We start from the raw sequence: 15,335 nt of genomic DNA on the forward strand, positions 1-15,335 counted from the left end.
CCAGAGATCCTCCCTCCAGACTCCCTAGAGGGTTTCGAAAAGTGACTTGTGGAGAGAACAGAAGTATCCGTATGTGGAAGGCTTCCACATCCGGTTTCAAAGAAAACAAAACTGAAGCTTTTTTTTTCCTTTTTAATGATAGAGAGACTGGTGTCCCCAGCCCTTTCAGTGTGTAGTTTTTTCATCTCACCTGGATAAGAGCAAAGCAGAAAAGTTTTGTTGCATGTGCCTCCATTTTCCAGCCCTTTAGCAAGCATGTAGTTTTTTTTGTTGGTGGTGGGTTTTTTTTTTTTTTAATTTTTGTTTTTTAACACTCTCTTTGATCCTTTATGTGGTCGATCTCTGGCCACAGTGCTTGACTTGTTTTATTTTGGAACAATTACTTTACAAAACTGCAGGGGGAAGCAGAGAGCTGCTGATAGATTCATGATCTGGAAATTAACTTGCTGGTGTGAACATCTTGGTTTTCTCCCTGTTGCCTATTAAACACACGATCACTGCAGGATCATTAAGAGAACTTTTTTTAGTGTATTCAGTGCCAGTTTTTGTCATTTAATGATAGAAGGGTTGTATACTTACAAGCTCTAAGTTGTTTCTGTTCTATTCACTAATCCTAAGTATAGGGAATATTCCTAGCTAGCATTGTGAAGGTGGTGGTTTCGTGATTAATAAGGGAATGGAGGAACACCTTCTGACATTTTGCCAGTTTACCCCAAGATTAAAGTTGTATCAGTTTAAATTCTCTAGGATTTTGAGTCACAGAAAGCCATTCCTCACACTGAGATTAAAGAGGAGTTCGTCTATATTTTCTTCCAGTACTTGTATGGTTTCACTTTTTACATTTAGATCTCCAGTCTACATAGAATTTACTCTTGTGTAAGGTGTATAAATATTATTCTAATTTTATCTTTTTCCAAATGACTACCAGGTTGTCCTAGCATCATGCTTATAAGTCCATCTTTGTCTCAGTGATTTAATTAAATTTTAGTATCAACTCAGACTAAGTTTGTATCCTTTTCCAAATGCTTCCCTTCTACCTGTTTGTCAGATTATCAGTTAAAAACTAACTTAGTTTAAAGTGGTATCATTAATCAAAACAACCACATTTAGGGGCGCCTGGGTGGCTTAGGTTAAGCATCCTAGGGTCATGAGTTCAAGCCCCGTGTTGGGCTCCATGCTGGGCATGGAGCCTACTTAAAAACAAAAACATTTACACTCAGGTTGGATCACCATCGGAAGGTCTCAGTGGCGATGAAATTTAAAAATAACAAGAATTGATTAGTTTCAAAGTATAGAAATGTGTTATATTGATGGTGTTTTGCAATTTAATATTTCACAGTTATTTTATCTTTAAGAAAGTACAATTCTCCATATCTTGTGAAATTCTTTTGCCCTGTGATCCAAGAAAATCATTCCCTGGAAAACAGAACAAAATTAAAGATCCTGAGCATAATACCTATATTTGTGAAGGAAAAGAATAGATTTTAAACATTTGCAAATTGAATTTGTTCATCTACAAATAACCCATTTTACTAATTCAGTGGAAAATGGCCTTGGATTAACTATAGAAAAACAACTGAAGATCTGTAGTGTACGTGCCTGATTCAGTGAGGTAGAGGTTTATTTTTTTTTTAATTTAAATTTTTTATTTTTATTTAAATTCAAATAACATATAATGTATTATTAGTTTCAAAGTAGAGTTCAGTGATTCATCAGTTGTATATAACACCCAGTGCTCATTACATCCCGTGCCCTTCTTAATGTCCATCACCCAGTTACCCCATCCCCCCACTACCCTCCCCTCCAGTAACCCTCAGTTTGTTTCCTATGATTAAGAGTCTCTTATGATTTGTCTCCCTCTCTGATTTTGTCTTGTCTTATTTTTCCCTCCATCCCCCATGATCCTCTGTTTTGTTTCTTAAATTCCACATTGGAGTGAGATCATATGACAATTATCTTTCTCCAGTTGACTTATTTTGCTTAGCACAATACCCTCTCGTCCATTCACATTGTTGAAAATGGCAAGATTTCAATTTTTTGATAGCTGAGTAGTATTCCACTGTATATATATATACCACATCTTCTTTATCCATTCATCTGTTGGACATCCGGGCTCTTCCCATAGTTTAGCTATTGTGGACGCTGCTGCTATAAACGTAGAGGTTTATTTTAACATAGGTCTCGAAATAACTAAAGATGAGATCTGTGGGCCTGGATATCATTTTCTAGAGCAGTGTCTTTTCAAGTGCCTTAGTTCTTGATAGCAAGGGGGATTAAAAATATTTTATAATTTAAATTTAATTTTTTTTAATTTTGTGCTTTTATTTTATATTAGATAATTTTTTAGTGTACTGTTTTAATATTTCTCTCTTTTTTTTTTTAAGATTTTATTTTATTTATTCGACAGAGATAGAGACAGCCAGCGAGTGAGGGAAACAAGCAGGGGGAGTGGGAGAGAAAGAAGCAGGCTCATAGCAGAGGAGCCTGATGTGGGGCTCGATCCCATAACGCTGGGATCACGCCCTGAGCCAAAGGCAGACGCCCAACCGTTGTGCCACCCAGGCGCCCCAATATTTCTCATTTTTAAACTGTTTCTTAGCTAAAATTTTTTAGTGGTTGCTATATGGATTACATTATGCATCTTATTATAGTCTAGTTTAATACTATGTAATTCCAGTAAAATATAGAGAGTTTGCTTCAGTGTGACTCCATTTCCTCCCCCTCATTTGTGCTACCATTGTCACATCCAGTTTATCAATAGATGTTGTAAACCCAACCATATAGTATCATAATTATTATATAATCTGTTTGTCTTTTAAGGAAATCAAGAAAGAAAAGAAGGGGTGCCTGGGCATTGCAGTTGGTTAAGTGTCTAACTATCTTGGTGTCAGCTCAGGTCGTGATCTCAGGGTCATGAGATAAAGCCCCTCATTGGGCTCCATGCGCATCGTGGGGTCTGCTTGAGACCCTCTCCGTCTCCCTCAGCCCTTCCCATTCGTGCATGCGTGCTCACTCACTCTCTCAGATAAATAAATAAATCTTTAAAAAAAGAGAAAATAATGTATTTATAGAGCCTTTTATGTATTTTCCATTTCTAATGCTCTTCATTTCTCTTTGTAGATCTGAGTTACCATCTGGTGTCATTTCCTCTCAGTCCAAAGGATTTCCTTTAGTATGTCTTGTAAGGCAGCTTTGGTGGAACCACGTTCTGTGCTTTATCTGTGAATGTCTTTATTTTGCCTTCATTTTGAGGTATGGTTTTGCTGCATATCTAATTTTTGGTTGATGGTATTTTTCTTTCAACATTTTGAGTATGTCATCATACTGCCTCTGGCCTCAGTTTTTCCTGGTGAGAAATCAGGTGATAATAATAGTTCTGCCATTCCCCTATACCTGATAAGTTGTTTTCCTCCTGTTGCTTTCAGATTTTCTCTTTGTCTTTCAGCAGTTTGCCTCTGGTGTCTCTAGATATGGATCTATGTACCTGCGGTTCACTCAGCTTCTTGGATCTTTAGGTTAACATTTTTCATCAAAATTTTGAAATTTTCAGCCATTATTTCTTCAAATATTCTGTCCCTTTTCCTCTTCTCTTCTGGGACTCGCATCACATATGTCGTGAAGACTGTTTTTTCCCATTCTTCTTTTGCCTTCAGTTCTTCAGATTGGATGTCTGTTGCTCTCACTTCTAAGTTTACTTATTTTTTATGCCGATTCAAATTTCCTTTGTATGAATTTTTCATTTCAGCTTTTGGACTTTTCAGCTTCTTCTTCATTTTAAATAATTTTTGTCCCTTTATCATGGTTCTCTCTTTTTTTTAAATCATTGTCGTCATGCTCTCATTCAATTCTTTAAACACAATTTCCTTTAGTTCTTTGAATTTATTTATTTATAGGTGATTTCAAGTCTTTGCTAGATCTAAAATCTGTGGATGTTCAGATGTTTCTGTTGACTTTTTTTCTGATTGTATGTCAAACTTTTCTGTCTCTTTGTATGTCTTACAATTTTTTATTAAAACTGGACATTTTAAGTAATACTGTAGCAACTCTGGATTCTGGCCCCTTCCCACCACCACCCCCCATTTGCATTATTTTTGTTGTTGCTTTTTTGTCCACTTGTTTAGTAATTTACCTGGACTTAAGCTGTATAATCTATTTCCCCTGGGGTATATAGCCACTGACAGCTCTGCTCAGGTGGGTTTTGGTTTTGTCCTTGCTTTTATTTTTAAATCGGGCCTTCTTGGGATTGCTTCTGTTTTTACGCAGCTTAGTGGTCAGCTAGTAACTGGTCAGAGATTATGTTCAAACACCTCAAACCATAAGGCTTCCACCTACTGATTTGTGTGTGGATTTAAAAATGTATTACAATTTTAGGGAATTTTCAAGTCTGCCCTAGCTGGACTCTCTTGTGTCTCCTCAGCACATGTATACAGCCTCCTGATAGAACAAGGGTGTGTGAATAGCTTTGGCCCTCTTCATTCTTCCCAAGCCTGCATACCATCTCCAGTCCATCAGGGGTATTTGAAGAGCTTATCAAGTATCTCTGTGACTCCCTCTTACATCTGCCTTTTACATTTCTGTCTGGCCTGTGGGTCCCTTATTTGCCCAGCCAGGGCTGCAAGCACAGACTAATAGAACCTCTCACCTTCCCTGTTTTTCTTGTCACTTAGATGGCTCCTTATTACTGACAACACCACAGGGCACGGGTTATTTCACCTTCTGCTTTGAATCAAATCAGCCTCCTCAGTGGAACTGCTGGTTATTCATGACCTGCCTTGCTATTTTAGAACCACTGGGTATCATCGCTTCTCGGCCTTTTGGCTAAGATCAAGTGTAGAACCACTGGGTATCACATGATCGGAGGGAAAAGGGGAGCAGTCCCTTGCAAATAAGCCACAGATTTCATGGTTGTTTCCTAAAGTTCAATAATTTTTCATGAGTGTTACTTTGTTGTAAGCTTTTATTCAATTTTTAGGACACCGAAATGGTTGTTTTTGATCATTTTGTCCAATTTATAGTTGCTTTTTAGGATAGAGGATTTGGTAACCTTCTCACTTTGCCACATCAGAGGTCCCACCCAGTATTGAGTTTTGATCTGTTTAAGTATTTTACACATTAAAATATTAAAATTAAGCCAGAAAGGATGAGGAAAAAATTAAGCCTTAAAATGGATTACACATAGAAACAAATTAATATAACTATATCAAATTGATTACATAGAGAAGACAATTCCAATAACTTTGGACACAGTATTCTGACTGTTCACCCTTAGTAGTATATATTCTAAAGTTAGAACTGCAGTGAAATCTTGAATTTCACATAATAGCTTCGTTATAGGTACTGATATTCATGTAGTAGATTCAGAATTTGTTTGTTGATTTTAGGATAGAGCACATGAGTAAATATATTGCTATTGGAACCAGGGTTTTCAGTGTGGGAAAAGGTGAGGAAGAATCCGCTGGTGTTCACTTGTATGGCTGCATACAAGATTTCATGTGTATGTATTCTTTGACTCGTGCGATTTTTGGTTTTTCTTTTTTAAAGATGTATTTCCTGCATTTCTTATGGAGAGGGCCTAAAAGCAGTGACTTGCTAAGTAACAGGGAACATACTAGCATCCAGATCTTGGTTTCTAAATACCATTCCCCACCAAAAAGTTCCAGTACTCCTTGGAGAAATGGCTGTTTCCAAGGCTGGAGCAGGCATAGTACAAAGTATTGCACCTGGCACACAATATATGCTTGCAGCAAAGGCCCCCCTTAGGAGGACAGACCCAGGTAAAGGCCCATGCAGCTCCTGGAAGTGAGCTAGGGAGATTTATGCAGGAAACCCTGGAGCATGGTCTAAAAGGGCTCCGTGGAAGAAAAGGTACAGTTAGTCGAGGGCCTGGGCAGGGGCCCCTCTTGCTTAGGTCTAAGGGCTGCACAGTGTTTTATACTCATGAAACCATTGAAGCATGAAGTAATATTAAAAACGTTCTGCAATGTTTTTATCGTGTGTGTGTATATACACACATTTTTTTAGTATATATATAACGTGAGACAGAATTGAATCTCCAAATTAGAGGTACTAATGTACAGTATGTTCAAAGAAAGATCATGCAAGGAAGGAAGTGAAAGATGGCTCTGGGGAGGAGATAATGCTTTGTGCTGGACTTTTTTTTTTTTTTTAAGATTTTATTTATTCATGAGAGACAGAGAGGCAGAGGGAGAAGCAGGCTCCCAGTGGAGCAGGGAGCCCAATGAGGGACTTGATCCCAGAGCCCTGGCATCATGACCTGAGCTGAAGACAGACGCTTAACCGACTGAGCCACCCAGGCATCCCTGTGCTAGACTTTGAAAAAGGAAAATTTGGTTTAGGCAGTTGGGAAGAAGTTGTTCTGGAAGAGAAACAAGGACATTTCAATGTGGGGATGCATAAACAAAGGGATGGGATGAAGGATAAGGTGGTGGGTGACCATAAAGAGACCATAAAGGGATTAGACTATCTAGAGGAGGGACTTGTGTTGGGTGGTGATGAGAGAGGAGGCTAAGTAGATTGGAATAGAGGTTTGATGTGGTGTTAAAAAAAGAAAGAAAAAGGAATCCAAGAGATTTCTGAATCTTGATTTTCTTGCCTGTAAAATGGGTAGTTTAATTCTTTGATGCTTACATCTCAGAATTGCCTTGCAAAGTAGATGAGCTAATTAATATATGTGACTATAGATTTTAAGGAGTAGAATGCTATAGTGATAATAGGTTATATTAAATTTTGAACTTAAGGGTGAAAAGTTTGCAGTTGTGGTAGTAACTGTTGAAATAAACTCTATTCATCAAGAGCATTGTCTCTGGGGTTTTCCTTGTCAGCTCGTGTGATGATTTATAATGCAGAATAATGCCACTCTTTCTGCCTGAGTTTTCAGTGATGGGGAGGAGTACTGAGTAAAGAGCCCTGTAAAATTTCTTTGGTTTCCATTGTTACAGAAATACAATTCTAGAGCAGATGTTTCTCTGTGAGGCCTCTGGAATGTGTTAAAAGACATTGTTGGAGGGGCACCTGGCTGGCTTAGTCAGTAGACCATGCGACTCTTGATCTCTGGGGTTGTGAGTGCAGGCCCCACATTGGGCATAGCGATTACTTAAAACATTGTGGAGATGCAAGAGGGCTCCTAACCACATTAGACCAGAACCTGGAACATTCTGAACCTGATAATGCTGCTGAATGTCAGCACTACCAGCTCATTTATGTGTGTATGCTCTTGGCATTTAGCATGAAGTAACACTTGCTACAAAATCTGTTTGGATTCCAGTAACCTTACACAGTATGCATGCCATCTTTTGGAGACAGAGAAAGTTCCGGCAGCAGCATAAACCCTAGTCTTTGTACTGGGATCAAGTTAGTCTCTTGGCACAGCTGGGAGAGAGTGCGCTTTCTCCTAAAAGTGCTATTTTTAGCTGTTTCCAAGGAGATGTTCAGCATGATATTGATAATTCTATTAATCCTCAATTTATACAATCTGGAAGCAGCAGCTCTTTTCTAGTGTTTACTGCTTAATGGGCCACTGAGTTGTGATTTGTCAGCCGAAAAAATAAAATGTCTTCCTTCAAATAATTGACTTCAGAAATACGTTTCCGATCTATTCCCTTCACCAGTTCAACTTTTAGTCCTAGTTATAAAGACACTGAGCATAGCATAATGTTTAAACTTGACAAATCACTACGTCATACACCTGAAACTAATGTAACATTGTATGTCAACTACACTTAATTTTTTAAAAATAGGGAAAAATAGACACTGAACTTTTCCCAGTCTGCCTGCTCAGGCTGGCCATTATCAGTAATTCCTTCTGGGTGTACCTTGGATTTTTAGCTTTGCTTACTGGTATCTTAATGTTCTAAATTTTCCAAAGAATGTGATTAAACTCTTTACACACACACACACACACACACACACACACACACACACACGAGTCTTCTCTGGCAGTCTAAGTGCTTCATCTGTGTTCATAAAACATTCCTGATGAGTTTGCAATGGAGAACAGACTATAGATCAGAAAGTAGCTTGAAATTGGAGTTAAAAATAGAGGAGACTAAAAGTTCTTAAAATGCAAATATTAAATTCTAGTTGTTCTTCTTGAACTTGACGAGTTGTTGTTCTTTAAAGAATTTCTGTTTTTGAAATAACCTTTCTAAAGTATTTTAAAGACCTTTAGGACCTGTGCTGCATTTATTCATATGATTATGTAATTTTCTCTTTTAACTTCTTAATATGCTACCTGGCATTAATATATGTTCTAACATAAAGCTAACTTTTCATTTCACTGTTAGAACATTATTGGTCAATTATGCATTATGTGTGTGTGAATTTAAAATTGGCAGTGAATTTGCTACTACTTGAAGGGTTTTAAGTTTGCCTTAATTGAAATCGTTTTCCAATTTTTTAATATTTATTATTTTTTTCATACTCCTTTCACCCATGTCTCCCACTCCCTAACCCTGCCTCTGGCAACTGCCAGTCTGTTCTCTGTATCTGTGTGCTTGGGATTTTCTGTGTGTTTCATTGTTTAGATTCTACATACAAGAGAAATAATAAGATATTTGTCTTTCTTTTATTGACTTATTTCACTTAGAGTAATGGCTTCAAGATCCATCCATGTTATTACTAATGACAGGATTTCATCTTTTTGTGGCTGAATAATATTCATTATATGTATATATACAGCACAATCTTTTTTTCTTAACTAGGCAAAGAACTTTATTAACCTTGTTTCAAAGTTTATTTCCAGGCTTCTTCACCTTAATTAGCTGGAAAGAATGAATCGTATAGAAGCAAAAATTGAAAAGAGCTGCAGTGTCCAAGGGGGTTGGGCTTAAAAATATTAGAGATTTAGATTTATCAGATCCATGAACAACATTTTAAAGAGCACCTCTCAGGGTATCTGGCTTGCTCTGTTGGTTAAGCCTCTGCCTTCAGCTCAGGTCGTGATCCCAGGGTCCTGGGATGGAGCCCTGCTCAGCGGGGAGTCTGCTTCTCCCTCTCCCTCTGCTGCTCCCCCTGCTCGTGCGCGCACTCTCTCCCTGTCAAATAAATAAAATATTTAGAAATAAAATAGCTCCCAATAACTTCTTCAGGTTTTATCTTCAGAAGTTGACTCAGTTCAGTTTGTTTCATTCTTGGCAGCTTCATCAAAATTCTCCACAAGATCTGGAACTGCCTCATCCTTATCCTCCCCCATAGAAAGTGCTGCTTTTCCATCCATAGATTGTTTGGGCAGAGCTTCAGCCGGTCTTCTTAACCTAGTCAGCCTGTCTTCACCAAATTGGTGTAAGACAGTAGGATTTCTGTCAGTTGCTCTTTCCGCATGGCCTGGAACGGTGAAAGTGTTCCCTTTCCAGTTGTCTGAACTTGAGGGTTGTTAAAGTGCATCGGTGTTCCTTGGTTTGTGAACATACTCATTTCTTCAGTACCAGAGATGTCGTTTACCCCTAACTTCTTTAAGGAGAACTGAAGGTTTTTATCATCTGCCATAGCTGTTTTCGGAGCCACCTTCTTTCATCAAGCTGTTCCTTTCGCACCGTTGCACACTTGCACTTACAGTTTGGTGGGTTTCTCCTGATTCATGATAGTTTCTTTGATCTGTGGGACTGGAAATGGGACCGAGCAGGGGACTAGGGTTAGTGTTCAGGGGGTCTCAGGCAGACCAGCTGAGATTTGGGCGCATAGACATGGGGATGCAAGATGGCAGCTAGAGGAAGGCTGGAAGTGATGGCTACGCCACCATTTCTTTATCCCTTCATCCAGTGACAGACGCTTAGGTTGTTTCCGTATCTCGGCTGTTGTAAATAATGCTGCAGTGAGCATAAGGGTACATGTATCTTGTCGAGTTAATATTTTCATTTTCTCCAGCTAAATACCCAGAAGCTGGGTCGTATGGTAGTTCTATTTTTATTTTTTTATTTTTATTTTTTCAGTAGGCTCCATGCCCAGCATGAAGCCCAGTATGGGGCTTGAACTCAGTGACCTTAAGAACAAGACCTGAGCTGAGATCGAGTCTGGTGTTTAACCAACTGAGCCACCCAGGAACCCCTATTTAATTTTTTAAGGAACCTCCTTACAGTTTTCCATAGTCACTGTGCCAATTTACATTCCCACCAACAGTGCGCAGGGGTTTCCTTTTCTCCAAATCCTCATCAACACTTACTATTTCTTGTCTTTTTTATAATAACCGTTCTGACAGTGTGAGGTGGTATTTCATCGTGGTTTTGATTTGCATTTCCGTGATGATTAGTGATACTGAACATCTTTCCATGTGTCTGTTGGCCATCTGGATGTCTTCTAGAAGTAACTTGCAACTGGATTTGTTGTGAGGTTTTCTTGGCTTCTAGCATCCAACTCCCTTACCTATCTGGAGGAAATTTCCTGCATTGTAATCTTGTTTGGGGACATGTACCCATGTTCCTCATTCCATTCTCTGACAGCCAAGGCCTGTGAGCTACGCTTGGCTCGTTGGATGCTTTTTTTTTTTTTTTTTTTTTTTTTTTAAGATTTTTATTTATTTGAGAGAGAGTGTATGCGCACAAGCGAGAGTAGGGACAGAGGGGGAGGGTGAAGCAGAATCCCCGCTGAGCAGGGAGCCCAATGCATGGCTCCATCCCAGGACCCTGGGATCATGACCCGAGCCAAGGCAGACACTTAACTGACTGAGCCGACCAGGCCCCCTCATTGGATGCTTTTAACCAAGACTTTGAATCTTGACTGGGGCAAAGAAAAGGAGATAGGATTTATTTGCTACTATCACAGCCCTGTTTTAGCCAGATTCTTCCACTAAAAGATAATTAATGCTTTCTTGCTTCTTGACTTAACAGATTTGCCTTGAGTCCTGCCCTTTTTCTTAGCCTGTGTTTTAGACCTCCCAGTGATTCTGTGAGCCCCAATATCTTTCCAGTGAATCTTCCCTCTAATTTTTTTTTTTTTTTACCTAAGATACAGTCTTTTTGCTTGCATCCAGAAATCCTGTTGGCATAGAGAACATTATGATCTAAGCACGTCTGTCCTAGTAGTACTAAGTAAATATGGCTACATTCTTACATTTTGATTCCCATCACCACCACCCATATTATTTTTTTGTATTCCTTTAGAATAACTCTGTCCCATGTATGCTGTATCTAAAAATGAAAAAAATATAAAGTAAATAAAAATGACTTACTGTATCTGCTGTGCATCGGCCCATAGTAGATACCATAAAAGTGAGATGCATTTTATACCTATCTTTTAGTTTCTTTACCAAGATCCATCATCTAGAGCATAGTAATAAGGCATTTGGGAAACACCCTTATCTCAACAGCTTGTTTACAGATCTGCAGAGACATAATGTCTTTACTTTGGTTCCTAATCTTAAGAGTACCAATTGTTTAGGCTCCAGGTTTCTCTTGTGTCTGAAATACCCTGCTAAACTATATTTCCTTCCTTTGAAGTTTTTATTTAGTCAGAAGCTTCAAGAATGAAGGTAGAGATTTTTGGATCCCCCCCCCCCTCTTTAAAGCTCTTTCAAAAGAAGGCAGGCAGTCACTTCTGCCAGTTCTGCTCGTGCCAGCCACATTGCTAAGATGCTCAGGGCTGAAAGCACACAGGGACTCAGCATGCATCTTTGCTCTGCAGAATAACATTTATTCTGCCTGCCTTTGAGTGTGATGGGTGTTTGGCCATCTGTGTGAATGTCTGAGTTGTTAGAAGCAGCTCAGGAACGAGAGATGTATCTGGGTTTCTTCAAGCTTCCCGGTAGTAGCCTGCTAACGGAATTACTGCCCTGACCCTGCAGGGGAAGTTTGCTCCCTGTAGTGCACTCTGCAGAGTGCTTGCTGTCTTCTGCATGACGGAAACCTCATAAACCACTTATTTGGATTTTTAAAAATTATTTTACAGAAAAGTAATAGCTCATATTTATAGAGCCCTTATTTGCCAGGCACTGTATTAGGAGCTTTACATGTATTATCACATTAATCCATAAAACTATAAAACCCCGTATTTTAGATAAAGAAACTAAGGCTTAGGAAGATCTGGAACTTGGGTCCAAGATCATTCATTTAATAAGTAGCAGATTCAGAATTTGAATTTATGGTGGTATACATGCCAGTGGGCATGTTGTTTAGTTTCATTTTGAGTAAACAGAAATTAAGTGATACCTGAATTGCTATTCCGTGCAAAAGATATAAACATAGGAAACCTAGGTTTTGTGTTTTAAACCCCAAGAATGCAATTGATGCTTAGCCAGATGACCACGTGTTTCTCTATATTTGTTTGAGATTTAGATAAAACTGACCAAGTTCTCAAAGGTCAAGTTGAAAAAAACGAAAATCAAACTAACCTTTTTGTTCACATATAACATACTGTGGGAAGTGATGTAATTGTTGGATTTCTTGCAGAAAAGAAGAGAAGAGAGCACTAGACTAAAGGAGGAGGGAAATGTGCAGTTTAAGAGAGGAGGTAAGGCACCTGTCTCGGCTGATGTCTGGTCTTCTTGATTCCTCATCCTGTGTTGGAGTGTGAAGAAACACCAAAAACATTTGGAAACAACTAGCAAACCTAAACTGCTGGCAGTACTTGTTGCTTACCAATACCTTGGAATTTCACTTTTCCCCAGGTCCAGATCATTCACACCTGACGGTCACCAATTACCATGTGTCTTTTGCACAGGCATTCTTTTTTTTTTTCTGTATTCCACTATAGAACCAGAAGGTAGGAGGGCAGACTTTTCAGCTGATGGCTTTGGAAAACTAACCTAGAACGTTAAAAGGCTGTTTGCTTCATTGATGTAAAAACAGGGTCCCCCTTCCTCACTTGCAACAGCACTGTAAAAACTGGCCCAGTGGTTCCATAATGGCCTAGGGAAGTATTTTCCTTGTACTTTGGTCTTTCAGGTGTCTTTTTCTTTGGCTGCCTTAAGTAGAAAGATGTTCTCCGTGTCCTCCTGTGCTTCTTAACATTTGCTTAGGAATAATTTGGGTTCATTCAATTAATTTGGGGGAACTATTTGATCTTCTAATAGCCTTCTATAACATATGTGAAGTGTATGTGCTTTAGAAACATATCAAAATTGGGACATCTGGATGGCTCAGTCGGTTAGGCATCTGCCTTCGGCTCAGGGCATGATCCCAGAGTCCTACATCAGAATCCTTGCTCAGCAGGGAGCCTGCTTCTCACTCTGCCTGCCACTCCCACTGCTTGTGCTCTCTGTCTCTGACAAATAAATAAATAAAATAAAATAAAATAAAAAGAAAGAAACATACCAAAGCATATGTGCTTTAGAAAACTAGAGGTAGTAACATTTTCCCCTAGTTATTTCTCAGATTTAAAATTTTTTTCTTATATCTGGATTAGCAATCATCACTTTTTTTTTCTAAGTACTAATGGTTCTGATTTTGAAAGCATATCTCTTCGTATTTTAGTGTTAAACATTTCAAACCTGAGAAAGGAGTGAACAGGCAATTTTCTCTTAGTACCTTGACCATAATTCTGTGTGTGGCAATGAGTAAATAAATTTATCACCATTTTCTCCTTTAAGATCTTTAGTCAACCACTGATTTTTACATTGTCGCTCTTAGCTCCATAAAATGTCTCTGCAGACATTTCGGGGAAGCAGTTTTGGCCAAGTTGACTCCATGAAAGCATGATATCTTTAATGAAAATACATACATAGAACTGTTGTCTTTACCCCAAACTGTTAATCCCAGACTTTAGTCTCTTTCATCTGTCCAGTTCGCTAAAGGATTCTTTTTTTTAAGATTTTTTTTTTAAAGATTTTATTTATTTATTTGACAGAGATAGAGACAGCCAGCGAGAGAGGGAACACAAGCAGGGGGAGTGGGAGAGGAAGAAGCAGGCTTGCAGTGGAGGAGCCTGATGTGGGGCTCGATCCCAGAACGCTGGTATCACACCCTGAGCCAAAGGCAGATGCTTAACCTCTTTGCCACCAGGCGCCCCAAGATTTTGTTCGTGGTGCGCCTGAGTGGCTTGGTTGTTAAGCATCTGCCTTTGGCTCAGGTCATGATCCGAGGGTCCTGGGATCGAGCCCCATGTCGGGCTTTCTGCTCGGCAGGGAGTCTGCTTCTCCCTCTCTAGCTTCCCCTGCTTGTGTTCCCTCTCTCGCTGTCTCTCTCTGCCAAATAAATAAAATCTTAAAAAAAAAAAGAAAAGATTTTGTTCATTTATTTGACAGAGAGAGAGAGAGCACAAGCAGGGGGAGTGGCAGAGGGTGAGGGAGAAGCAGGCTCCCCGCTGAGCAGGAAGCCTGATGGGGGCTTGATTCCCGGACTCCGGGACTGTGACTGGAGCTGAAGGTAGCCTCCCAACCGACTGAGCCACCCAGGTGCCCCTCATCTGTCCAGTTCTCTGATCCCCTTTCAATATTCCTTACTAAATTGATAAGCCAAATGAAAGTTTAAACATACAGAACATTCTGCTTGAGACCTTTGTTCTGTGAATGTAAAGCTGTGCACTCTCAGATACTGTGGAATACAGTAAAACTGGGAATAAAATCATAATGACCTCTCATCTTTTACCTTACCCTCAGATTATATAGAAGCTGAGAGTTCTTATAGTCAAGCCCTTCAGATGTGCCCATCCTGCTTCCAGAAAGACAGATCTATTCTGTTTTCAAATAGAGCTGCTGCAAGGATGAAACAGGTATGTATGTTTGACCTTTTCTTTTTAAGAAGCACATGAACTTGGGGCGTCTGGGTGGCACAGCGGTTAAGCGTCTGCCTTCAGCTCAGGGCGTGATCCCGGCGTTGTGGGATCGAGCCCCACTTCAGGCTCCTCCGCTATGAGCCTGCTTCTTCCTCTCCCACTCCCCCTGCTTGTGTTCCCTCTCTCGCTGGCTGTCTCTCTCTCTGTCTAATGAATAAATAAAATCTTTAAAAAAAAAAAAAAAAAGAAGCACATGAACTTGCAGTGTTTTCATAGGGTAGCTTCTGTTTCAAACTAGCAGAGGGGTTGCGACTCTTGATCTTGGGGTTGTGAGTTTGAGCCCCATGTTGGTTATAGAGATTACTTAAAAATAAAACCTTTAAAAAAAAGAAAAGAAAAAAGGGGCTTGAAGTTGCTGCCTCCCTTTTCCTGCACATGTATTTCCCCACTGTAAAGGGCATCGGGAAGATAGTAAAGTATTTTGCAAAACCTGAGTCAGATTACTGCTAACATTCCTTATTAGAGTGGCCGATTAAACACTTCCTTGGGAGGAAGGCTGACAAAGTCTCCACCAAACTAGGGCAGGTTAATGAAGTAAAAAGCCTAGTAGTGCATGTCCTGGAATAGCTGCAGCTGCTTATTTTAGATCTCTGGAATTCTCGATGAAGACTCAA

The 15,335-nt window shown here is 39.5% G+C and overlaps 1 protein-coding gene and 1 pseudogene across 1 annotated transcript in view; one reads left to right on the top strand and one right to left on the bottom strand.

Annotated features, from left to right (window-relative positions):
* TTC1 (tetratricopeptide repeat domain 1) overlaps positions 1-15,335 on the top strand; it is a 46,604-nt gene that overhangs the window by 9,902 nt on the left and 21,367 nt on the right. Inside the window, exons 3-4 of the mRNA XM_026510897.4 lie at positions 12,399-12,459; positions 14,546-14,658. Coding sequence (XP_026366682.2) covers positions 12,399-12,459; positions 14,546-14,658 — 174 coding nt within the window. The remainder of the gene's footprint in view (positions 1-12,398; positions 12,460-14,545; positions 14,659-15,335) is intronic.
* LOC113264161 (transcription factor BTF3-like) lies at positions 8,933-11,198 on the bottom strand (annotated as a pseudogene).

The sequence above is a fragment of the Ursus arctos genome, unplaced genomic scaffold, assembly GCF_023065955.2.
Source record: "Ursus arctos isolate Adak ecotype North America unplaced genomic scaffold, UrsArc2.0 scaffold_15, whole genome shotgun sequence".
Taxonomy (NCBI): domain Eukaryota; kingdom Metazoa; phylum Chordata; class Mammalia; order Carnivora; family Ursidae; genus Ursus; species Ursus arctos.